Raw genomic sequence first — 25,933 nt, forward strand, 5'->3', positions numbered from 1 at the left:
CCTTCCACGAGGTGCCAGCAACTGGTCTCCAGCTCCTGGCCTCCAGCTCCTGGTCTCCAGCTCCTGGTCTCCAGCTCCTGGTCTCCAGCTCCTGGTCTCCAGCTCCTGGCCTCCAGCTCCTGGTCTCCAGCTCCTGGTCTCCAGCTCCTGGCCTCCAGCTCCTGGTCTCCAGCTCCTGGCCTCCAGCTCCTGGCCTCCAGCTCCTGGTCTCCAGCTCCTGGCCCTGCTTCCTTAACACGTCTTCCTTCCCAGAGCGCTCGCCGCTGGGGAACAGGACAATGAAATGATGGCTTTCTTCTCCCCAGGGCGCAGGGAGTCCCATAAGGGCAGCCCTTATCTGCTTTGTCACCACACTGTCCCTGTAGCCTGTCACAGAGCCTAGTACCCAACTGCTTCTTGATAACCTAGAAAGGGGACAAAGCATGGAAAAGGACAGTGAAGGTGTTTTGAAAACTAAAAAACACAACCCACATGGAGGGAATTTTTTTTCCTATAGATTTTATTCCTCCCGAAGGCATCCGAATCCTGTGCTCCAAACCACGTTATCCAGAGCTTCCACAACTCAGCAAAAAGACACGGCTATATTTGTCCTGTTGGCAGCCCCCTCTGCCAGTTTCCATCAAAGACCAGCCTGAAATCACATGCTTGTCGGGCGTGGGGGGGCGGTGGTGAGGCGGCCGTGGCTGGCTGCACTCTGGCTGTGGTCAGTCCCGGCAGGGTGGGGGGCTTGACGGGAACCCCAGGGTATCTACTTCCTCAGAGACCCGCAGAGGTTCCTCTTCTCTGGGACAAGAAGGAGGCAGTGCATTTTCCCAGGAAAGCACTGGACCACAACGGCCAGGAGGCTGGCTCGGGGCTCGCCCCACAGCCTCAGAAACACCTGGAACCACCACAGTCAGAAGACCAGAGCTGAGGGCTTGGGTCTGGGCGAAAAATCCTTGCCTCCCAAGGAAGATACCTGGTTTCAGTGTCTAGACGGGGTCAGGCTAATGTGTAGAGGCTTAGGCAATATTTTATTTCCCCAGATGGAATCCCAACTCTGGAACCAGGTAGTGAGGGAAGCTTAGACATGCTAAGTTGCTTACACTTTACAAAGGGTGTTCAGGTGTATTGTTTTTCTCTCCCAAATTCAACACCTAGTTTTCTAGTACTCTCTCTGGAAAAGGGTCAGGGTTGGTCTAATTTCCAGCCACTCTAGCCCTTCCCTGCTCCTTGGCAAAAGCAGGGGTGTCAGCTGCTCCCTCCCTGCACCCCAGCCTGGCCCACCCTCTCCGGTTCCTTGTCCGTGTGGGGTAGCCTTTCATGCCCCCCGGGGACGCCACAGTCCCATCTGCCCTGCTGCTCGCGCTGCTCAGCCAGACTCGCTTCTCCTCTGAGGAGCTCAGTGTGACTTTAGAGCTCACGAACGGACATAATGTAGCAGAGAGAAATAGAACTTTTATAATGAATCATGGAACATTGCATCAAAAACTGGGGATGTACTGTATGGTGACTAATATAACAAAATAAAAATTATAAAAAAGAAAAAAGAAATAGAACTTCTAACCACAAATGAGCCCAAGGAAGCCCGACTTCAAACGGATTACTCTGCCTCGTGTCCCTTGAGCTTTCCTGCATGCCGCCACACGTCATTGGCAGTGTCGATGGCCCCACTAGGATGCATGTTTCTTTACTTTTTACTCTTATTTGTTTTATTGTAGTAAAATATACTACAAATGGACTGCCTTGGCGGTTTGTAGTGAATGAGTGCGCTCACACGGAGTCAGTGATCTCTGTCATCCTTCTCTCGAACTTCTCCATCTTCCCAAACTGAAACTCTGTTCCCCGTAAACAATAATTGCCCAACACCCCCTCTCTCCTGAGTCCCTGGCCACGACCATTCTGCTTTCTGTCTCTTTTCGGTCATTCCAGGTACCTCACATAATTGGCATCATTCAATATTTGTCTTTTTGTGACTGGCTTGCTCTGCTTATCATAATGTCTTGAAGGTTTATCCCTAGAGTTGCACGTGTCAGAATTTCCTGCCTTTAGAAGGCTGAGTACTGTGACATCGCCTCTCTCTACCATGTTTTGCTTACCTGTTCATCCGTCGATGGGCACGTGAGTTGTTTCTATTCTTTGGCTTCTGTGAATAGTGCCGCCGTGAACGGGGGTGTTCGAATATCCGTTTGACCCCCTGCTTTCAGAGACTGAGTGCTTTTTCTGAAGCTTTTCCCCATTGCCCAGCGCAGGGCCTCACGCAGATGGAGTGCCCAACGGATACGCCCAGGCTGACTTGTTGCCACTTATCTCTTCCCTGGAGCAGTGGGGCCCATGCTGTTGAGAGGAAGATGCCTTTGGAAGTCAAGATTCCCTTTGAGGGACATTTGGAGATTGTGATACATTAAATCACTGATAACCAAGGATATATTTTAGTACTAAATTAGGTGTCTCATTGGTAGTTAAGAACATTCTATTTATTGAACGTAACTGTTGGGGGTGGGGGTGGTAAGTGGCTTGAATGAGAATGGGGGAAAAGCTGCAATGTTTGGTTTCTTCGGTGGGACGCTCCAGGAGTCGTGCTTGAGGAGGGGAGTTTGAGATCTGCACCTGGTTTGGATGCTCTCAGGAACCCATGTGACTGATGAGGACTTGCAAGGCACCCTGTACCCGTCAGGCTTCCCACGAGCTGGTGCCCAGCTCTCCTGTAAGCCAGCACCCCAGGTCAGCAAAGCCTGCCTCCCAGAAACCGCTGGTCTAAGTTTGCGGGCTGAGTAGTGCAGCCGAGGCCACTCTTGTTTCTGTTCTTCGCAAGGAGCCCTCGAGGTGCGAGGAGCATGGGCCGGGGGAGGGTCAGGATGTGGTGGAGCGAGGCCCAAGCGAGTGGTCTGAGCTACAGGGAGCAGGGTTGGGCACTGAGCAATACTCTTCCCCTTCTTGACTCTTATGACATTTCTGGCCACTTTCTTGCTATTTCCAGCTTCTCAACCTCCCTGAGAATCAGTTTTCTCATCTTTGAAATGGACACGTTTCCTCTAGGGAGATGACAAGGCTCGAAGGAGCCAGGACAGTAGAGGGCTGGCAGACTCCGGGAGCGTGCTAAGTGTTCAGCACACAGGGGCTGGCGCTCACCTCCCTGCCGGCCCCCCCGGGCCCCCGCCCGCCGCTCCATCCCTGCAGGTGGCCTCGGCTCCATCCACAGCAGCGTTCCCACAGTGCTGTGTCCTTGGAGCCCCCGTGAGGGCGGGACGAACAGACGAACTGCGCGGCATGAGGCTGCGGAGGCACCGCACGGAGGGTGGGTCCACGACCGCGGACGAGGCTCTCCTCCGCTCTCCTGCCGTTCCATGCGTCCTCGCGGCTGCTTTGGGCTCTGGCGGGGGCTGCGGCTGGGAGTCCCCCAGCAGGCCTCTGCTCAAGCGATGCTAATTGTGCCGGGGAGAACGGCTCACTAGAGTGGAAAATAGTCCTCATATATCTAGCTGAAGACGATAATGACCTTTTAAATAACAGAAGCAATTTTATTTCAATACCTCAATTACTCTGAACTCTGAAATGTCAAAGTGCTCGGCACTTTCAAAATAGCTTAATATAGACATTTATAGCACTTAGACACAGCTAGTTTCTTATCTAACCTAATTATGTGTTGTACAGGAAATGGCGAGGCTCACCATCTGTGTTATTTTTCACAGCGATCCCCACGCACGGCCCTGGGCTCCGCCTGGAGTCCGGTGGCTGGATTCCTGCCTGGCCCGGGACACCCTGTTCTGGGAGCAGACATGAGCAGGTCCCTGCTGGGCGCGGGGGACCAGGGGTCCGGCCTCAGCCAAGTGGGGAGGAGGTTGACATGGGCCTCCCGGTTTGGGTAATGCCCACAGCGTTGTGGCCGGACTCCAGAGAAGGCTCCCAGTGACGTGAGATGCCGCGGACACGGGAACGGGAAGGAGTGGCCCCCAAGAGCTGGTGGCAGTGGGGGTGAGCACTCGGCCTCTTCGGGTGGAGCTGGTAGTCACCTTCTCAGGATGTGGGTGGTGCGAGAGGCCAGGGTCACCTAGCCAGACTTGGCCAGACTGGAACCTTCTGTTGCTATATTTTAGAAGCTGCCCCCCTCCCCCACGTCTGCAGAGCAGAGACCGCTGGCCATCCTGGGGGACGGGCTCCCTATGACCCTCCCCTCTTTTCTACTCTGCCCCTGTCCCTGCTTCTCTCCATCGCTCTGCCCCCAATCAAAGTCACCCCCCTCACCCCTGTGGTTTCTCGGAGCACTGGCTCATCTCTGTGCTGAAATGTTCCCCCCCACCCCCCAGCACCCACCTGGCTCATCCCTTGCTTGCTTCAGCTCTCACTTTCCTGGGGCAGCGATCCCTGGGCGCCCTGTCACGTGTCTCCTCCCCTCTTCCTTGCCCCCCTCCCACCTGTATCTCCTCGGAGTGGCACTTTACTTACCAGGTATTTTCCTTCCGTACCTACCGTTTGTCTCCTGGAGTAGCATGCAAGCTCCTTGCAGGCTGGGGCTTTGTTTATCAGGCACTGCTGCACCTCCAGGGCCCTCACCGGCACTGGACACACCGTGATCACTTGGTGAAGAGTGTTCAGTGTTCAATGAATGAGTGGATGGGAAGCCAGGAGAACAGGCTGGAATGTCCTTGGAGGAGATGGGCAGCCCACGGCTCTAGGCTGGCCGACAAGCGGACACCGAAGGGCCAGCTTCGCCAGTTAGCAGCCGTGCCAGGCGCCCGGCTAAGGGGATGCATGTGCTGCACCTAATACGTTTTAACCCTCCAGTGGGATTGGGTATGATCGTGGACATTTCACAGACTTGGGAAACGAGGCTCAGAGAGGTTACATCAGGTTCCTCGAGTTCCCCAGCAGAGCTGGGACATTAGCCACAGTCTGTCCGACTTCAAAGCCACGTCTCAGCCAGGGTCCAGTGTTCCCACCTGTTGGCTGCTGCAGTGAGACTGCCAATCTCAGGAAGGCCCAGTTGTGTTTAGCTGGTTACCAGGTGTCCCGCCTGTTGCCCAGGTCCTGTCCCAAGAGGCGACCTGCTCCCATGACGTTTTCCACTCTTTCTTTGTCTCTCACTGCCCTTTGTACCTCTGTCTGCCATCTCTAATCTTCATTGCTTTAGTGCCAAGCCCAGTGCCTGCTAGTCTCCAGGCCACAGTGTCCATGGCACAAGCAGACAGAGGGTACCCCTGCCGGAGCTCAGCCCCAGCCTCCCAGCCACGGTGGTGCTCTTCGCTTAGGGCTGGCCAGACACTGGGAAAACATATTTGTAGAATTTTTGAGGGTTCCTTTCAGTTCATCATTCATTCGTTCATCATACATTCCTGGAGTGCCCACATGGGATCAGTCCCTTTAGGCAGTGCGGACAGAAGTAAATACACAGGACATTATCTCTGATATTCAGGACCTCACAGATGCTCAGGGGGTTGGACAGGAAAGGGGAAATCTTGCTCTTGCGGAAGAGGGGTCAGGGAAGAGTCTTGCTGGGGGCTGATTGGTGTTTCGGTCCAGGCTCTCCTCTCCCCGCAAAGCTCTTCTCCTGCAACTGAGGTGGGATAAAGAGCCTTCCTTGGAGTCATTATGGGAAGGCTTCCCCCTGCCACCCAGAGGGCGCTGCCTCACCTGGGTTCACCCGGCCACGAAGTGCCCACTTTGGGCTCCTTTCACGGCCATGTGTCCCTGTTCCCTGCAGCAGGCCCTGGGCTTGGCACTAGTGCTCAGAGAGGAAGCAGGTGCTGTCTCCTATATTGGTAATAGGTAGGTCCACAGGGAAGCAGACGGCACAGAAGGGCCCACCCCTCCCTGCGCCACGCGCTGCCCAGGTGGCCTGTGGAGCATGGGGGAGAGAGAGCCATGATGCCTTGGAAGGAAGGTCAGGGGAGGACAGGGTGGGCCACATCTTAGAGCCAAGGAGAGGACACTGGGAGAGGCCCAGCAGGGCTAAGTGCTGTCCTGACAAGGACCTCCTGAATTTCTTCATTGTGATGCCGTGTTAGGTGGGGACACAGATTCCCCTGAATCCAGGCCCCTCTAGCTGGGACTGGGCCCCCAGCCTCTCCCAGTCTCAGTTTCCCTAACTGTAAGACAGGAGATAACATGAGACAACATGTATCTGGGTTTGTCCTTCAGCCACCAATTCTCTGAAGGGTGTCCCTCACTGCTGTACCTTGAGTGTCCCCTGATGTCCCACTTCCTCATGAGCTGTGATCTTTTCATTTTGTCCTTGTCCGTCTCCATGACTGGACTATCAGCCACCCAAGGGCAGGGACCTTAATCTGTCTTGTTCACCATTGCATCGTGGCCCTGAGAAGAGCCGGTGCTGGAGAAGTACTTATGGATAAACGTGGAATGGCTGAGAAAGTGCCCGGAGGAGGGCATCACCCCAGCGAATGGCTGAGAAATTCTCTCCAGCCACGTACTGACTCTGAGGGGTCTGGGTTCGTGGGAACCCCGGGCCTGTGTTCCTTTGCGCCTGCGTGCAGTGCAGTGGGGGTATCTGCACATTTCCCCAGCTTTGAGCCTCTGCCAATGTGCCGGCCCAGTGGTTGTAAGTTAAAATGGGTTTGGGGGCCAGCTTGATGCTGTGAACCTGACACAGCCTGCAAAACCACAGCAAGGGGAGGAAGCAGGGTCTGCTCCACGCAGAAGTGCCGTTCAAACCTCCCCAAGGCATTCAGACTCTAAATAATGATTCCCTCTAATGGCCCAGACTGAAGACACCTGCAGGCTCTACCTGGATCCTCAAACCAGCAGTTTGTGACCCTGCCGTGGTCTCAGGGCCCCAAAGACCTCCAATAGGTGAGGTTGGGCGGCCCCTCCTCGAGGCTGCTGGGGGTAATCACTGTTCACTACTCTGAGCCATAGAGGCCAGGAGCCCAGCTGGCCAATCCCCTGCTCACTGTGGGCGCCTGTAGAGCCGAAGCCCCTCCCACTGGTGAGGGGGAGCATGCTTACTGTGCACCGTGGGACCCCGAAGTCCATAGGCTTCTCCAGCACAGGGTTCAAGTGAGGAGTGGGAATGCCCCTCCTTCCTGGGCTTTCTTTGCTGCGCAATGGCGAGTCATCCAAATGGGATGACCCCTCGGTTATTCCAGGAAGTCACCTGGGGGTGTCCCTTGTCCCTGGGAGCTGACTCTGGGGATTTCCCTGCTCCAGCCTCCTGTGGGTGTCACCCTCAGCCCCTCGAGGGCTCTCCACCTTCCTCACCTTCTCTCATCGGTGCTCCACAGCCAGCGGGGGTAGCTCATATCCCTCAGCTCACTGAACCCCAATCATGCTGTTTCACACAGAAATGGCGACAAGATGCCTCCCCCAACCTGAACCTGGCTTTGCTGCCTGCAGTCTTCCAGCAGAGGCCTTACGCCTAAAGCCTGTCCTTGTTCCTCATGGAAATGGCCCTGGCTCCTCACCCAAGAGCAGGGTCAGCAAGCTGCAGCCCTGTTTTGATAAAGCCTGCAGGCGAAGAGTGGTTTTTCCATTTTTAAATGTTCAAAAAAATCAAAAGAATAATAATACTTTGTGGTGTGAAAATTACATGAAATTCAAATTTCCATATCCATAAATAAAGTTGTATTAAAACAGGCATGCCTATCCCTTTACGTTATCTATGCATTGTCTATTGCTGCTTTCATACTGTAAGGGAAGAAAGAATTTATCTTTCTAGAAACTTCCAAACTGTTCTCCAAAGTGGTCGTACCATTTTATATTTCCTTCTGCCATATAGGAGTTCCAGGTCCTCCGCGTCCTTGCCGATATTTGGTATGGTCAATCTTTTTAGCTTTAGTCATTTTTATAATGTTGTGGCCTATTATTTCGTTTTAATTTGCATTTGCCAAATGATAACGATATTGAGATCTTTTGGTAGGCATACTTGCCAGCCAGATACCTTCTTTGGTGAAGTGTCTGTTCCAATCTTTTGCATTTTTTTTTAAACCAGGTTGTTTATTTTCTTTTCTTTGAATTTTGGGAGTTTTAAAATGTCATCTGGATACAAGTTCTGGGTCAGATATGTGACTTGCAAATATTTTTTTTCTTAATCTGTAACTTGGCTTTTATTTTGTTAACAGTATCTTTCAAAGAACAGAAGATCTTGAATTTGACAAGGTCCAGTCTAACCACTTTTTCCCTAGTGGGTCATATCTTTGGTGTTGTATCTTAAGAGACCCCGGACTGGGTGGTTGTAGGGGGACATGGACAAGAATTGTTGTTTTTCCTTTTATTTTTATGTAATTAGAAAAAACAGAGGCTGTGCCTCCAACCTGTGATTTCACCGACATTCATGCTTAGATGCGGTTAAGGTTCACGGAACCTGTGAAGTTCAAGACAACATTAAGATCATTGTAGTTGATACAAGTGGTCTAGAGAAATTGTGAAGGTAGTACGGGAATGAGGAAAGTTCTGGAAGTGTTTGAATGAGGGGATAATGCCCCAGAGAGGAGAGAGAAGAAAAGGAAAGTATTACTCTCTTATCAGGCCCTGTGTGAGAAAGCACGATAATCAGTGTAATAACCATAATAAGCCTTTCCTGGGCCCCTGCTCTGTGGTAGAGCTTACACACGTGCTCTCATTGGCTCTTCCAGCAGCCTGTGAGGAGGGGAATTGTCAGTCCGACTTTACAGAACCCCAGGAAGGACGGACAACCGGGGCGCAGGGGCACAGAGCCGGAGAGCCGCGTGGGGTCAGAAAGGGCGACGCCACAGGCTCTGCTCCCAGGGCTCCAGGGCCCAGCCGCCCGGTGCAGGGCCTCCTGCCACTTGTGCTCCACACAGGGACGATGAACTTCCTGGTCCCAGCACGCTGCTTTTTGAGGTAGTGAGTTCCTTGTTGCAGGAGGTATCCAAGCTGGGCTCTTCTGATACAAAGTGTTCGACCCATTTTCTTTTTTTTTTCATTCCTCCAAAAGCATTTACGCCCACTTTTCATCTTCCGTGCTTTGTTGTGAGGTGGGACGGGGCAGCTGGTCCCAGAAACCCAGGCACTGGAGAGTAAGGTAGGGCGCTGAGTTTCCAGGGCCTGGTGGCCGGCTGTTTAGACCTCCATCTGCCCGTGCCCCCCCCCCCCCCCAAGGAACATAAGGCCATGTGGTACTGCAGAGGGGCCGTTCTTGTCCAGAGCCCTGACCAGGTTCTGCCACTTACCCGCTCCATGACCTTAGCTATGTCCCTTCCCTTTTCTGGACCCTGGTTTCCCCACCTGTAAAATAGCAGAATTAGAGGGGCTGTGTGATCTCTGATGGCTACAGGCTCTTAGGGGTTAAGTTTCAGGCATCCGTGTCCAGACTCAGCCTCTCTCCATCAGGCCCCAGCCTGGCTTGGAACAGGCACTCAGTGGACCTGGGCAATGTGAGTGAGTGAATGAATGATTGAATGAATGAACAATTGCCTGGATGGACAGTTATCGTAAGCCATCCTCTGCCGTCAGTGAGGTCGCATCAGTGCTACTGCCTGAGTGAAGACCAGGGCTGCGCAGTGTGCTGGGCACCGCGCTGGGCCCGGGGGAGCTGGAGTCAAGGCAGGGTGGTGGGTGTAAGGTGGTCATTTCTGGCAAATGACAATAGCGGGTCTTGGGCAAGGGGCGTCTGCATCAGCCGCTGCTTTGCGGGCAGAGAGCTCAGCCCAGGGCCACACGGGGTTCTCCGAGCTTTCAGGGATTTGGGGGAAGGAGATAATCTGGAGAATCCTGTTTACTAAGAAGACTGGGAAGCTGCTACTGGCAGCAGCCCTAAGAATGAAATGGAAACAACATGCTTGTGTGGGCACACACACACACACACACACACGTGCGCACACACACACCCTGGATAGGCACATGTGATATGTATCCAGAATTTACTAAAGCAAAACTGATTTTGGCTTAGAGAGATTTGATTTTATGCTAAACAAATTTCATCAGGATTTTCATATGAAGAGTCTATTCCCCCCACATGTGCCCTGCTCGGCTGCATGCTAATGTGGCCAAATCCAATCTCTGAGTTCTCTACAGGCCTGTGACCGGGTCCTCAGGACTTGGCTCCTGGCTGCTGGCTGAGCCTGGGGGAAGCAGCTGCTGTCCCAAGTGGAGTCCAGAGCACAAAGGAAGAAAACCAGAAGGTCAGGGTGTGCACACCAAGAGTGAGGGCCAGAGGAAACATGTCTGGTGGCACAAAGAACCCCTTGTGGTCCCTCCACCAGGTGCCAGCAATTCACAGAAGCAATTCACCAGCACGCACTGTGTACTATGGGCATGTGGGGTCGTTGGGCAGGCCGCCATCCTTCCCCGCCTCTGGGTGGTCCACACAGCATGGCACTGGGACTTAACAAATACAAAACACCCAGTTGAATTTGGACTTCTGATAAGCAATGAATAGTTTTTAGGGTAAGTATGTCCCATGTGAGCCCAAGCCTATCCAGATAGAGAGGTGGGCATGGCTCAAGCCTTGCTGGGACCCACAGTGGGTAAAGGTGTCTCCCAGAGGGTTGACTCAGATGCACACCGTGGTCTTGCACTTTTGCAGACTGAACTGGAAAGCCCTGCTTTCCTCTCTGCCTCTTTGCAATTAGACGCTGTCCATTGCTCTAGATTCTCTTCCCTGGCCTCTCAGAGGAGATGGAGAACCAAAGGAGGTCAGGGTGAGCATTACTGTGATGAATGGGTGGGAAAGCAGCATTTATTTGGAATGGTGAACAGAGCTGAGACTTTCCCAGGATGCGAGTGTGGGAGCCCTCTGTCATCACAGTGATGGGATTGGGGGGTGGGGGCTGGTCTCGCAGTTTTGTTTTTTTAAGATTTATTTATTTATTTTGAGAGAGAGAGAGAGAGAGCAGGGGCAGAAGCAGAGGCAGAGGGAGAGGGAAAGAGAATCTCCAGCAGACTCCCCACTGAGCGAGGAGCCCGATGGAGGCTTGATCTCAGGATCTTGAGATCACGACCTGAGCCGAAACCAGGAGTCAGACGCTCAACCGACTGTGCCAGCCAGTCTCACAGTCGTTAAGTAGTTGTCACGAGGAGGAGCTCAACTGGGTGAGAACTGGGCACAGCTACTGTCTCTGGCTGGGCCAGTGAAAGTGAGTGGAACATGGGGCTCCCTGACCCCAGAAGCCAGGGAAGCCCCCCACCACCTGTCTTGAGACTGCAAGGTGGGCAGCAGGGGGTAAATGACCTCCATCCCTGCCAGGTCCTGTCACTGTCTATTCCAGAATGTCTCCGAGTAGGTCTGGCACCCACAACAGCACGGCCTGGGAAACTGTTGAACACGCGGATACGGCTTCTGCTCTAGGAGGGACCAGGAAACGGAGAGGTGGGTTTGCATTCCAGAATCTTCCTGAAGCAATGCCGTCCTGCGTGAACATCACTGCTCCAGCCTGAGAAGCCTCAGGACGCAAGAGCTTGCTTCCCGTCAGGTTCTCTCTGTGCCTCGCCCCAGTCCAGGCACAGAGCGTCTGTGGGAATAGGCAGAAGGCTTCTCTGTCCCCAGGACCCTGGCACAGGGCTTGGCTCAGGCGGAGAAGATACTGGTGAGTGACTGAACCAGCGATATATTGAGAGATGCATCATGTTAGGACAGGCGGTCTGGTGTCTGCTTCAGCCCTCCATAAAATAAAGAGATACGACATTCATCTCATGACAAGCCATTAGGTAGGCACCAGGATCCAATTTTACAGATAGAGAAACTGAGGCTGCTGTTGGCAGGAAGTGGGGATGCTGGGAAAAGGGCTCAGGCTGCCTGGGGCCCGGGGAACTGCTCTTATTCATGATCCATCTGCAGCGTCCAGCCTCTAGATACCGAGCTACGTCTGGACTTCTTGGCAGGGCTCCTGCTCTGGGGTCCCCTTGTCACTGCTAGATTTGGGGGTACCGGCAGGGGCCTGGACCCACGTGACCGTCGCAGCTCAGCCCCGTCTGCCGGCGCTCCTCACCTCTGCCCTGGACGTCCCTCCATCCCCAACAACTGTCAGGGCCCCCAGCACCGACTGGCGGATGCAATACGAAGGCCAGCAGAAGCCTGTCCCTCTGGACCTCCGCTGCTCCCGGGGCTTCCCTCTTCAGCCCGTCCTGGGCCTGCTCCTTCTGTCCTCCGGCATACTCGCCTTCTGACCCTGCGGGTTCCGCAGCAGGGCCGGGTCAGCGGTGAGGCCCCGGGGTGGGGGGGGGGTGTCCCTGACCCCTCTGGATCTGGGTGTGGAGTGGCTTCCCTCCCCCAGTGCCAGAAAGCTGGTCCCGGAGGGGTGCCCCCGAGGCCCTGGGGACACATGGAGCTCGCTTCCTTTCGTAGAGCGGGGAGAGAGGCTGCCACCAGGCACGCGCCAGAGTCTCCCCGGACCCAGCCGCTGGAGCGTGCAAACGGGGCCCTTTCTCCTCCGCTCCTCCTCTGCCTCCTGCTCCTGCTGGGCCCACAGCCCCCACCGGCTCCCACAGACGCTCCACTGCTGCCGGGGCCGCCTCCCCCATGCCGTCCCCAGACACATCCTGGGCCTCACCAGTCCCCTCCAGTCTCTTCTCACCTTCTTCAGTCCCTTTTGCCCCCTAGCCACCCCCCCCCATGCTCGCCTCCCGCCCCCATGGGCAGGGCTGCTGCCTGGCCTGCGGTCACTCAGAGCTATTTCTCACCCCCAGAATGCCCTGCTCAGCAGTGCCCGACACCACGGCTCATCCATTAATCTGCACGGTCACGTAGGCCAGCAACACGCGCAGAGCATCTTCTGGGAGCTGGGCCCTGGGGATCCAACTCCTGGGCCCCCACTCCCGCTGGCCCTGCCCCACCGCCAGCCCGCGCTTGCTGCAGTCCCCGCAGCTCCGGGGCCACAGCCTCTCTTCCTCCCAGCCTCCGCGCGGCCTTCTCTCTTTGGCAGCTTGCTCTTTCTGGCTCCGGCCTGGCCTGCCCTGCGCCCTCGCCAGTGCGGTCTCCTCTTCCTGCCTAGTCTCCCTAGTCTCCACCTGCACACGGCTAAGTCATATCCGCCCTTCCCAGCTTTGCCAGAGGGCCACCTCCTTCTGGGCTGAATTGTGTCCCGGCCAAACTCGTAGGTTGAGGTCCTGATCCCTAGGACCTCAGAATGTGACAGTTTTTGGAGAGAACATCTTTAAAGAGGTAATTAAGGTAAACTGAGGTCATGAGATTGGACCTTAATCCAACATGACGGTATCTTTACAAGAGGAGGAGGTTAGGACACAGACACAGAGGGAGCTCCAGCTGAGGACGCAGGGGAGACAGCCACTACAAGCCAGGGAGAGACGCCGCGGCAGAAACCAAACCTGCCGCCACCTTGATCTCGAACTTCCAGGCTCCAGAACTGTGAAAAGTCTTTCTGTTTAAGTTACCCAGCACTTTGTCCTGCAGCCCGAGCAGACTAGGACAGCCACACTGTCACCCGGGGCCTACCCTCGGGCACGGGGCGTCTCTCTCTTTAGCGTTTCCACCTCCAGTCACGTTTGTCGGCACAGACATCTTCGCCCCAAGACTCCAACAATAAGACCTGACGCCGTCCCCCCTTTTCTCAGTGATGTGGGGAAGCAAAAGACAGCGTTCAGGAAACGTTTGTCCAGTGAATGAGCCCAAGGCAGTCTTTGGGGCGACAGACCTTTCAGCCCTGGGAAAACGCGATGAATGGTGTTTTGAAACATGACAGCAGCCCCGCCATGATATTTATGACCCTGCTTCTTGGCCTTCCTGGGGAGTGGTGCTCTCTGCTCTTCAATTTATGGTCCTTCAGTGCAGCCCCAGACTGACGAGGGGATTGCAAATGGGCTGTCTGCTAATAGCGCACGCAGACGGTGCCGGAGGTGGGGTGATCCCGGCCCCGGGGGCAGACACAGGCCCTTCATACCCAGGGAGGGGCGCAGTGGACCTCAGAAGCACCTTCTCCTCCGTCTTGCCCTTCGCAAAGCCCTCGAAATTTACAGATAGATCACTCTTTCCTCTCCATCCCTCACTCACTCTCAAGGCATATGCCTTGACCTTCATGTCAGGACAGGCCCAGGGAAGAGCCTGCCAAGAGCAGGCCTGCTGTGGGGTACAGAGACAGGGCAGGCATACCTTGGCGGGGTGTCTCTCCCCCATTTCCCAGGCTGACATGGGTGGCCTCATGTCCATATCCTGTGTCTCAGCCATGGAAGTAAGCCTTCTGAGCGTGGCCCCTTGCTCCCCCCGGGCCCCTGTCCAGCAGACAAGCCTGCAGGAGAGGCGGTTCCACGGAGGGAGACAAGAGGGCCTGAGAAACACTCTGAGAGTGGGCTGTGCGTCCCTGAGGCCTTCCTGGCTTTCTAGGTAGGGGAGGCAAACACCTGAGTGGAAAAGGGTGGTGATTTTATACTCACGAGCCCTCTGGCATCTGGAAAACAGTTGTTTTAATAAAATAAAGACAATCCAATATTTCCCATTAGTTTCCAGTAAGCGACCCAATTTTTTTCCCATGTAATAAGCCCTCTGGAAAGGTGAGTCTTGTGAGTTCGTGGGAAGCTTGTGAGCGAGTCACGGTTTCTAGGTCGTTGCTCACAGGCTCCCAGGTGCTCTCCTTTTTACAGAGCGTGTCCTTGGACAGTCCACGGCCGAAGTCCCACAGGCCATGCAGTGGCTCAGCGTGTGCAGCTGTGAGGTCCAGCAGTCCCTTCCTCGGGGGACACTCCTCTGCACCCCAGGCACTGCATCAGCCCGCATTCGTGGGGTGCCGCTGCCGCTCAGGACGCACGCTGCTCGGCCAGACCTCCGCCGTCTCTTTCTTCCTACCCTTCCGCAGACCAGCAGAATATTCTCCCCTTCTCATCGCCGACCAGGAGTTTGGTCTGGTTTCTTGGGAAGAGAAGGAATAAACAGGACTGTTAGAGCCAAGCCTGTGAGTCCCACTTACCCCAGCTGGCCCTCAGGAAACGCGACACAGGGGGGAGGGGGGTTCAGTCCAGGACCCCGTGGGGCCTGCACCTGGCCTCCATCTGAGGCAGGGGGAGGGGCTGGGAGAACTGGAGAATGTTTTGACCTGGGGGGAGGGGGACTTTTGAACTATGAGGATTGTGGTCTCCCTCCTGAGTATAGGGGGACAGTCCAAGATGTCCAGGCTCCAGGGAGCAGGGTGAGGCCCAGACTTTTCTCTCCAGCATCTCCAGGTGTGCCTGCTGTCCTGTGAACACACAGCCGCCACCCCGCCCAACCCCAGCCAAACAAATGGCAAGATTTCCTGCAAAGAGTCAGGGCTCTGGACTCTCCGTCCCTTTGTCCATGGCCCAGCCTCGCCCACCTCACTTCAGCATGGTTTCTAGAACATGGTGTGGTTCCGACCACCACGGAACCTGAGCCCCCACTCCAGGGCAGTGAGGGAAGAAGGGAAACAGGTCTCAAAGGCCCGTGGCCTCCTGAGGCTACACTTCCTAGTGTATTTGGCTTAACGAGAGTAAGTACCACTTACTGCCACAGGGTAACTGTGAAGAATTAAACAGTGTCTATCCAGCGTAGTGCCTGACACTTGGCTACTCTACACTGGCTTAGAGCTTTCAAAAGGCTGGGTTTTTTTTTGGTAACCAAGGATCATCACCACACCAAATGTCCTGATTGGTAGTGGGCCTCAGGAAGGAAGTCCCTCTCCAGCATGACACTACCAAGCCATATACTTCTACCTTCTAGATTTCTTCATGAATTCATGGATATTTGAGAGAGAGAGAGAGAGAGCAAGAACATGTGTGTGTTAAAAAAATGTCCTAGGGCCCTGCAGGGGCACCTCGTTGGCCTCTTGTGCGTGGTGGGCCCTCCCAGGTCACTGTAGCGGTGAGGCCACCTCCCAGGGCCATGAGACCTGAGCCTAGAGCCACGGGGACTTTCCTAGGGGCAACCCCGGCGCCCCCTGCTGGTGGCCTGAAGAACACGGGCCTTGGTTACCTGGACACAGCCAGAGCTGTCACCGCAGGGCTGGTCTTGCTGGGCTTCCCGGTCAGAGCGAGGCTGACATCCAGCTCTCGACACAGGGCAAGATTCTTCTCCCACCTGTGACCTGTGGGCATCGTGCAGGAGAATCATTCGAAACCCCGAGTGGCCTCACACACATGCACGTGTGCGTCCACACACGGGGCCACAAACACATACACACGTATTTATATTTGTGGTCAGCAACTTGTTAAATTGAGAGGGAAATATATTTAATCTTGGCCTGTGCTGTTGCAAAAAGGGCCGTCCCAATTTAATTTGCAGGCTGTGATAGTTACATGTGCTGACGTGCTGCGGTATCCATTGTGTACCAAATTGGATTTGTGTATTATTGCTTTCTAAATTGCATGCCTAGTTCAGCAAAATTGTTCATCAGTGTTTACTGGCTTTATGCTTAATAAGATGCCCCACAATACCTTGCTGCCAGGATGTAATGCAGCCCGTAATTGCCTAGTAAAAATAAATTACATAAAGTCGGCATTATCAACTTATCTAAATCCTCTCACGCCACAACCAATAATTAAATGCTGAGAACGTTTTTTCAAAAAATATAACTCAATGATTGTTACTTCACTCATTTTAATGACTGCATTTGGGGACAGACAGTAATTCCTTCAGCATGGAGGGGTGAGATGGAGGGACATCAGCTGGGTACATCCCCGCGAGGTCCCTCGGTGGCCGGGTGGGAAGATGCCGCTGTCCCAGCTGTGCCGAGGTGGCCTCTTCTGTGCACACACAGGCCTGTGCACTGGGAAATGCATGTGCATTTTGTGTTTGTGCAAAAGTCCAGCAACAAGCCTTCCTCGAGCATTTTTTATGTACCAGTTTGAGTCCAGATCTACGCAGTGATTCCTAAAATGAATTGTGCTCAACGGGGTTGGTCCTTGCTGCAAATGACAAATTAATGAATTCCAGGCAGAAATTAGATTACATCCGCACACGGATGCAGCATCCTTAATATCTTCAAAGATCTCCTCTCTTGCCCTTTACGACGTCTCAGGATGCAGCGATATGCACGCCATAGGACACGTGTGCAAATATCTATGAGTCATGCCCAATACTGTCGCCTTCCAGCAAAACCATTTTGAGCGATATTTTGAGAACAGCAAGACCTCCACTGGCTTAGGTGTGTAAGCCTGCATATGGGCTTGCTGGCTCCGTCCTGTGGCCCAGCCTGGTTTTCATGAATGTGTCTGTGCCCTCATGTGCCCTTGAACTGTGATCACGACCCTGGCACCTAATTCTATTTGACAGGGGTGGCCTCAGGCACCCTCAGCACAAACGACAGGGGAAGGATGTGGACCTGGGCCTAAGGGGGCCCTTGCCGGCCTGAAACCATCTTGTGAGCTCCCTAATGCCATCAGCCGGTATATGAGGGGGGGAGGCTCTCACAAGCCTGTGAAAATTATAAGGACGAGCTGCATTTTTTTGTTGAGTAGACTCTTGTCTATGCCCTATTATTTTTCTGTTATCACGTTAGGATGATCGCCATCTGACGGGGTGGGCGAACTGAGGGACAGAGAAGCTGTTGGGGCCAGCCAGGTCTAGAGCCTTGTCTCCTGCTTTTTCTCTCACTCCCATTGCTCCGGACCCCATTCCCAAAGAGCACGATCTCAGCATAACTGTTGTTCTTGAGTAGAAATCCATGAATACGTTGGCACTTTCAGAACAAGTAGAACGTCTCTGAGGTGCCCTCTGTTCATCTGTCTTTCCATCCGCCCAGCATTCTTGTTCAGACGTGTGTTTATGTACCTTTTCCTCCCTGGACCTCCATAGCTTCAGAAATGGGCAGTGGTGCCCAGCCTGCCCCGGCACGCTCTTGGGCAGGTGTACCACAGACTTGTTCATGGCAGGCTGCAGAATAAGGATCCCATGCCAACTCTCTTCCACGTGGGTGGCCAGCGGGGAGGAAGTCTGGCCCCTGCTCTCCAAAGAACTGCTGTCAGTTTCTTAGAATGCATAAGCCCGGCACATCTTTCTTTTTCTGCCGAGATGGGCTGATTCCTTGTAGTGCCAAAGGACCCTCGAGACACTGAGACCCGTGAAGTGAATGTGGTTGTAGATCCTTGTGAGGTCACTGCTCTGGGTCAGCCCAGATTATTGACAAGTGTTCCTGGATGGCTTATTTTGAAGAAGGGATTCCCCGTGCAGAGCCTGCGACCTAGCAAGGGCTGATCCAATGTCTGTATATGCTTGTGTGAAGAAAGAACCATAATGGATGACTAAATGACTCAAGGAGGTGTGGAATACATTCTAGAAAGGAACTAACTGAAAATGGCTATTCTTTTCAGAAGGAAGCCCTCAGCACTCTGGAAAATTCTCTCCCATGAAAGGTCATGGGTCCTGGCATGTAGAGCAAACCAGAGGGACTCATGATGACAGGAGAATTCACACTTCGTGGACACCAGGAAAGATGTCTCGGTTCTGGGCCAGAATCTTCAATGAAGACAGAGCTGAGAAGGGAAGTTTGCTGCATTGGAGGAGATAATGGTGGGGGCCACTGGGACAGCTGTGGTGGAAGAGAAGGAGGCGATGGTGTTGATGGTGACCTCTGTGCCTGTGGTTGGGGGTGGCGCTGTGGATGGTGACGTGTGGCAGTACCTGTGGCTGAGGTTAGTCTGGGTGTGAAGGTAGTCTGAGGTTGGTTGTGTCTGCTCTGGTGGCAGAAGTGAGAACTATAGTAGTCACACACCTTTGGGCAAGTTACTAAGCCTCTCTGGGCTTCAATTTCCTTCTCCTTCACAGGGCTGTTATAGTAAAATCTACCTCGCACGGTTGCCGTGACAAATAAGAGAATGTGTGACAAGTGTGCACCAGGGAGGCCGCTCCTGGTCAGCCCTCTCCCTCCGAGTTCTGTCATGGTGGCCATGCTGGTGGTGGTACCAGCGGCCGTGATGGAAGGAGAGAGAACAGATTTTCCTACTTCAGTCCCATCCGCCACAACCCAAAGAGGATTCTGGAATAGTTGTTCTCTTACTTTGGCGCACACCACACTTACCTGGGCACCTGTTAGATATGGAAATTCTAACAACCCCAATTGTTTGCTGGGGTTGAAGGTAAGAGCAGGACCCAGATCTATATATTTAATAAGACTCCTGGGCGCTGCTGATGCAGAGGACCCCCAGACCCACTTTGAGGAGCTTGCCATGGGGTTGGGTGGGTTGAGCCAGGATCCAGAGGGCAGGCTCGGACACTATGGAATCACATCCTCTCCCCAGGCATAGGGCAAGGCCCCTCCCTGGCTCCTGCCTGCTGCTGTCTATAGCCTGGCTGTCTAAGCAAGTAGGTATTTGGACCCAGGTTCTAGGCTGAGAAGTTTGGCATTGAAGAGTCATCCAGGCAGACGGAGAACATCAAACCAAGTTCTGCAAGGCGTGTCCCTCCCTCCCCTTTCTGAAGCTCAGGAGCTCCTGACAATCGCCATCACCACTGCTCGCACGTCCAAGGAGCAGCCCAGAGCTCACTGGTCCCAGCATGATGGGGCCAGGATGCAACAGGACTTCTCCATAATGCTTCACATCCCACTAACGGCTTGCAATAAACTGTGCTCTGTCCCCCTTCCCTGGGCTCTGTAGGCCTGAATGGAGCTCTGGAGGGCAGAGGAGAGGAAAGAGTGAGCAAGGCAAGGGTGCCCCCCCCCCCCAGCAGGGCAGGTACCTCTAGGGCTTGGAGGGGGAGCCGAGGGCTCCTCTGGTGTTGCCAGCCCAGGAACTGACGTCTTCATGTCCTCAGTCCTCCAAATCTGTCCAGAAAAGAGAAAAGGCCATGGCTGGGGAGATGATCCCGTCTGGAGCCTCGGGCCCACCCATTCTCTCACATCCAAGTGACTCTGAGGGAAGGGGTGGGAGCATGGTGCCCTTTCACCTCCAGGACTCATGGATTCTCTGGGACAGCTTACTGAGGCTTCGGCCCAGCACAGTCGCAGCTTGGATGGGTTCGCTCTGCCCTCCTGTGACCGCAGTGCCCCTGCCCTCCGCCTCTTAGCGGTGGGGTGAGACTCAGCAGCTAGCTTATTGTCATTTTACTCAGCGAATGCCCGCACATTCCACTGCCGCCATCCCTGGAGGCCTCCCTCCTCACTCAGCAGCCGGGCCTCCCCATCCTCTGTGTCTGGCTCTTGGTCCCAAGCCCTCCTGGGAGTGTCCTCAGGCTGACCACCTACAGCTTCTCACTTGCTAAGTCTGGACATGTCGTAGCCAAAGGACAAGGACCAGCCTTCCCTTAAAGCTTCTCCGATCTCCACACCAGGCCTAGCACAGCGCCGGGCCATCACAGGAGCTCGGTTACCATCCCGGATAAATGAGTGCTGAGTGTATGAGAGACTCCCACTCATCAGTGGGGGGCCTTTGAAAGAAATGCACCTGCTGCCCAGGCAGGCCGGGCTCCTCTGACTGACCCAGGGCGTGGACCACACCCCACCAAACCCAGGCCTCGCCGACCCCCCTCCTGTTCTGGCTAGCCCAGGACGCCCTGCTCTCTGCAGAGACCATGTGCCCCTCAGAGCCGCAGATCGGGCTTCTTAAGGGGCCCTCCTCAGTCTTGTCTCTTATCCACACACACTGGCCCCTTGGCCTGCCCAGCCTCTCCGTATGCTGTGACCTTTCCTCCTCCTCGGGACTCAGCTACACTGCCACCCCCGCTCGTGTCTCTCTGTTAGAAATAAATCCAGTCTCCCTGTGGACCCTCCCCACATATTCATTCTGCAAGTATCATCTTCTGCTTCTTCTGAAACTGGGGGCCTGGACATCTGGAAGGCAAGGCTAAGTTGTAGCCATGCTGGCACACAGCAAGCTTTCATAAATATCTATAGAATTCAATGGGCCTTTTCTTTAATATCTCGTGGCATTCAGTTGACATTTCCTTTCATAAACTGTGGAATTCAATTGACAGTTTCTTGAGTAAGCCTCTGAGTTATCTTTACTTATTCCTTCATCTCTCCTGTCAGTCTCAGAAAAATAACCTTGTTCTTCCTGTGCTAATCCTCACACCTCAGTGTTTGTTTCCTTCTCTTCCTGGTTTCTTGATGCTTTCCCTCGCCATGGCCTTCCTCAGAGGAAGTCATAGCATGGTCATAGCATGCACTGCATACGTGTATTCTGTTTGTCTTGTCGTCTAGGATACGAGCATCTTGAGGGTAAGGGCCTATTACCATTAATTTCTGTGTCCCCTATGGCGCGTATGAAGAATTTGGCACAGAGCCAGAGTTAGGGGGATGGATACATGGGTAGATGAACAAATATGTGGGTGGGTAGATGGATTCGTGGGTAAATGGATGGATATATGGAAGGTCAGATCATTGGATAGAGGGATAGGAAGGAAGGAAGGAAGGAAGGAAGGAAGGAAGGAAGGAAGGAAAGAAGGAAGGAAGGAAGGGAGGGAAGGAGGAAGGAAGGAAGGAAGGACAGGAAGGAAGGAAGGAAGGGAGGAAGGGAGGGAGGAAGGGAGGAAGGAAGGGAGGGAGGGAGGGAGGGAGGGAGGGAGGGAGGGAGGGAGGAAGGAAGGAAGGGAGGGAGGGAGGGAGGAAGGGAGGGAGGAAGGGAGGGAGGAAGGAAGGGAGGGAGGGAGGGAGGGAGGGAGGGAGGGAGGGAGGGAGGGAGGGAGGGGCGGAGGGAGGGAGGGAGGGAGGAAGGAAGGAAGGAAGGAAGGGAGGGAGGGAGGGAGGGAGGGAGGGAGGGAGGGAGGGAGGAAGGAAGGAAGGAAGGAAGGAAGGAAGGGAGGAAAGAGATAAATAGTTGGGTAGGTAGATAGTTGTATTATTTGGTGGATGGATGAATAGATGGATGGGTAGATGGATGAATGGATGGACAGATGGAAAAATAAATGGATGGATGGATGGATGGATGGATGGATGGATGGATGGATGGATGAATAAGTATAGAGATAAATAGCTGGTTGGATTAGTGGGCGGACAGATGGGTGGATGGATGGATGGGCAAGTGTGTGAATGGATGGCCCAAATATTTCTTTTCAGAACTGGGTATGTTCTTGTGCATTTGACCATTCGGGTTTTACACCTTGTGATAATAAGTGTTTATTTCATTACGTTAGTGTATGTGTGTATAAAACTATATATATAATTTTATGTATGTACTTATTTATTTACTTTTTGCCTGGAGTGAGACTTGCCTTTGTCCTCCCTTGCTGTGGAGACCTGGTCTGGCATGCCACCTGGTTTCAAATGCAGCCTACAGATTTAGACTCTTGGCGGAAGTGAGCAAAACAAAGAAAAACACTTTCTTGTACCATGCTTTCATTCTGCCCAAGACACACCTACCCGAACCATGCCGTCTTGACTCCCAGTGATGATGACATGGTTTGTGTCCCATGCTGGCCCCTCCATCACGCAGCAGCAGGTTATGGCTCCTTCAGGGCCCCAGGCCGTGGTGATGCTGGCCAGGGGCTGTCCGTTGACATTCCATAGAGATAAGTGGGCTCCCGCACAGGAGACAATGGTGCCCTGCAGCAGCGAGAGCCGGCTTTACTCCCCATGCGGAGGTCACTGCCTGCCCATCTGCCACTGCTCAGCCAGAGTTTACACCCATGCACCCTTACCCTGCTATCTTCTGAAGACTAACCACGGTAATCCAAGACCTTCTAAGACACCCGCTTCTTCCCAGATGACTCATAGGTCTCTTGTGTTTTCACACACAGCAAATTCCTGGCTATTTTCCTATTGCAACCATGTGTTTGGATACTGCTTTCCCTGACACAAGCTGACTGGCTCACCCACTGGGGTCCTTCCACAGCCCTCTCCCTGACCATATACTGACTGGCATAGAAGATCCAGCTTGGAGACTGCCCCTGGCTCTGGACATGGGACCTATACCTGGCTGGCCAGCCCTATACCCAAGAAAATCTGGATATCACCTGATGGAGGGCAAGGAGAGGTCTGAATGATTGTATATGGCTCATAAAATTGGACAACGTCCCTCTGAAGGGAATTTCTGAGGAAAAATGTCCCCATTGAATCTCCTGTAATGTTTATGTCCAGAGTTTTCTTCTCACGTCCTTGTCTATATTATAGCCAATGGTGTAGTGGTCACTGTCACTGAGGTCTCATAAAACCAGCTGGAGCCATGCCTTTGAGTCTTGCCCTAACCACAAAAGGGATGTGGGGAACTCATTGCCCTTCCGTAGCCTTCTAGACTGGGCTCCATCATGTCTTTTCCTGAACTGTTCAGTATAGAGTCTGCTTGAGGCCAAGGACCATGTTTGATACATCTCTGCCCAGTACCCAGCACTGGGCCCAGCAGGCACTCAATTGGTGAGCACAACTGGTTTCAGGACAAGTTGAAGTCAACAAGTTGTTGTCCTGATGTAAGTCTTCTCTGAGGACTGAGGACATTATTCTTTATGGGTTTTATGCTCTCTCAGATCAGGGCTTGGTTCCTTTCCCAATACATCCCCCAGTTCATTCATTCACCCACCATCCATTCATCTATTCATCCACCCGTCCACTCTCTATCTGTCCATCTACCTATCTACCCACTAATTCACCCAAATTCCAACCACCCACATACCTATTCATCCATCCATCCATCCACCTATCGCCATCCACCTATTTATCCTTCAATCTTCCCATCCATCCACCTACCCATCTATCCACCTATCATCCATCCATCCATCCATCCATCCATCCATCCATCCATCCATCCTCTATCTGCCCATGTAACAGTCATCCTCGATTCAGGCCTACCTGGAGACCACTTTGGACTAAAGTTGGTACCAGGAGCCTTCTTGAGCATCTCCCCCTCCTTCTATTATCCCTTTGCCCATTCTGTCCATGCACTGGACCTCCTGGGGCTTTCTGCGAGCAGTTGCAGAGGCTTTGAATCCTCAGGGAACCCTGTGCCCTACGATGGGGATTCCAGCCTGGGAGAAACTCCACACTGAGATTTAGATATCTATTTCTCTAACTCTCTCTCTTCTCTCTGTCTCTGTCTTTCTCAAACACACACATGTTCCTGACAGGCTCATCTATGGTAGCCAGCATGGAGGGACAAGCAGAAGCACTTTCTGCCATGGAGACCAGAAGCACCTGCTGAGTTAACGATGATTTGGTCAGTGAGCTCAATCAGTCAGTCAAGCCCAGCAGAGCTCTTACCAAAGCCAACTCCATGCCTGTGCCAGAACAGACACTTCCCACCACCCCCAGCCCCCTGAGGGAGAAAAATAAAAAAGGAAAAAACCAAAATCTAGACCCAGATGCTGCACACGTTGATGGCTCCGCTCTGCCTGGTAAAGAACAGCCCGCACATTCGGGAGCCCCTCCACATTCTTGCGTGGTCAGCCTCTCTCTGCCCCTGGGTTTTCTCTTGGGGCACTGCACCGTGCTGCCAGGCGGGCTCCCAGACATGGAGAAGGCAGGGCCTTACCGAGACGTCACTGATGGCGAGAGCAGAGATGGCCTCTCGGTGGGCAGGCAGGCGGGCCACGTGGGTGAGGTGGTCCAGGTCCCACAGGATGCAGGTACAGTCTTGGGAGCCACTCACCAGGAGGCTGAAGGCGACTGATGCTGCCAGGCATGTGACAGCCTGGGTGTGTCCATACAAGGCCTGGAGACAAGAGGCAGACCCACAGGTGAGGAAAGGGACCCTCCATCCAGCTACCTGGGGAGAAATCCTGCCCTCTCTTTCACTGTTGGGCCCAGAGGAGGAAACAGAGATTCAGGGTAAGTCTGTGATTCCAAAGTCTGTGGTATGTGTACACGTGTGTGTGTGTGTGTGTGCGTGTGTGTGTGTGTCCACGCTGGCCTCTCAGTTCCATCCATTTCTGGGAGTTGAGGCCCGGCCTGAGTGGGTCTGCAGTCCATTTACGATAACCGAAACAGGCCAGCAGCGCCCTCTTGCTGTGTGCCCCCCGCACTGTCTTGCAGCTGGTCACATGCAAGGCTCCTGATTTGCAAAGTGTGCCGTTACAACCAGGTGCGTGAGCATTGTCCGAGAACATGTTAGAAACACAAATTCCTGGGACCTATCAAAGACCTACTGAATCAGAAACTCTGGGGTTGGGCCCCAAAACATGGGTTTTCACAAGTCTTCCAGGAAATTTCTGGGCATGCTCAGGTTTGAGCATTACACCAAGGGAGCCTCGGAAACAAGTATGCATCTGCCCACTAAAATGGGAAGAAGGCAGGGAGGTCAGGTCACAGTTACAAAAGAAGCGACTTTTCACGTACGATGGGTCTGGGTTCATAGCCTGTCTGGCCACATGGCAGCAGGTGACTCAGGGCCTTGGTCTTGGCCCTCAGGTTGGCCTGTGCTAGGTCTGGCCTGGTTCACAGATGCCCACGTATCCAGATAGGGCCAGAGGCCTTGCTTCCCAGGGACGCGTGCCAGAGGGGCTGCGGTGGCCTGACACCCCCAGGCCCACTGCTGCAGGCAACAGTGTGGTTTCCGTCACAACTGTCCCAGAAGCTGCCAGGTAAGCGTGATCTGAGGACTCCCGTGTGCGCATGTGCTGCCGTCCTTTGGAGTCAGCCAGAGAAGTGCGGAGGTGGCCTTCTCAATCGTGACCACCCTGGCTTAGCTCGTGGCAAACCTCCACCCTCAGGGCAGATGACAGCTCCCTCATTTGGGTCAAGGAGGCTGAGCAGCATTTTTCAAAGCTGTCACTTTGCCTGGGCCCAGCAATTAGAAGTTCGGCCAGGGATTCCTGTTTGTTTCTAACAGACCCTAATGTGGCAACAACCAGACGGTGCTGGCAAGGTTCTGGACGTGACCCACAGAAGATGCTTTGGGTCATCTTAGGAAACCGGAAACTGTCTAAAGGAAGAGAAAAAGAGAGGCTTTGACCAGAGCTCTGATGTCTAAGTTCTGACTGCAGGGGACATGGCGACTCCAAAGTGTGTAAACCAGGGGACCCTGCAGTCAGGGCTGGGGATTCAGAAGGTGAAGCTCTGAGCCCAAGTGCCTACACGTGTGCTGCCCATTAATGGACCCAAGCCCGCGGCACCATGAGCACTTAGCCCGCCCCGTCAGGAAAGGCTGGGGGAATCAGCGAAGGAGGACACCCAATTTCAATGTGTTCTCTACTGCCTCTTGTTTTCTCAGAATGCGG

The 25,933-nt window shown here is 53.8% G+C and overlaps 1 protein-coding gene across 4 annotated transcripts in view; it reads right to left on the reverse strand.

Annotated features, from left to right (window-relative positions):
* Positions 1-14,293: 14,293 nt before the first annotated feature.
* Positions 14,294-25,933, reverse strand: part of WDFY4 (WDFY family member 4) — a 280,866-nt gene continuing 269,226 nt past the window's right edge. For all 4 annotated transcript variants that reach the window (XM_087862949.1, XM_087862950.1, XM_087862947.1 and 1 more), the window contains exons 58-62: positions 24,250-24,429; positions 22,149-22,331; positions 19,532-19,616; positions 15,830-15,941; positions 14,294-14,752 (exon numbers count right to left, since the gene is read on the reverse strand). In XM_087862949.1, the coding sequence (XP_087719075.1) occupies positions 14,686-14,752; positions 15,830-15,941; positions 19,532-19,616; positions 22,149-22,331; positions 24,250-24,429 (627 nt within the window). In that variant the 3' untranslated portion in view covers positions 14,294-14,685. The remainder of the gene's footprint in view (positions 14,753-15,829; positions 15,942-19,531; positions 19,617-22,148; positions 22,332-24,249; positions 24,430-25,933) is intronic.

This window comes from Ursus americanus, chromosome 6 (assembly GCF_024610735.1).
Source record: "Ursus americanus isolate L20-20 chromosome 6, mUrsAme1.1.p, whole genome shotgun sequence".
Lineage (NCBI taxonomy): Eukaryota > Metazoa > Chordata > Mammalia > Carnivora > Ursidae > Ursus > Ursus americanus.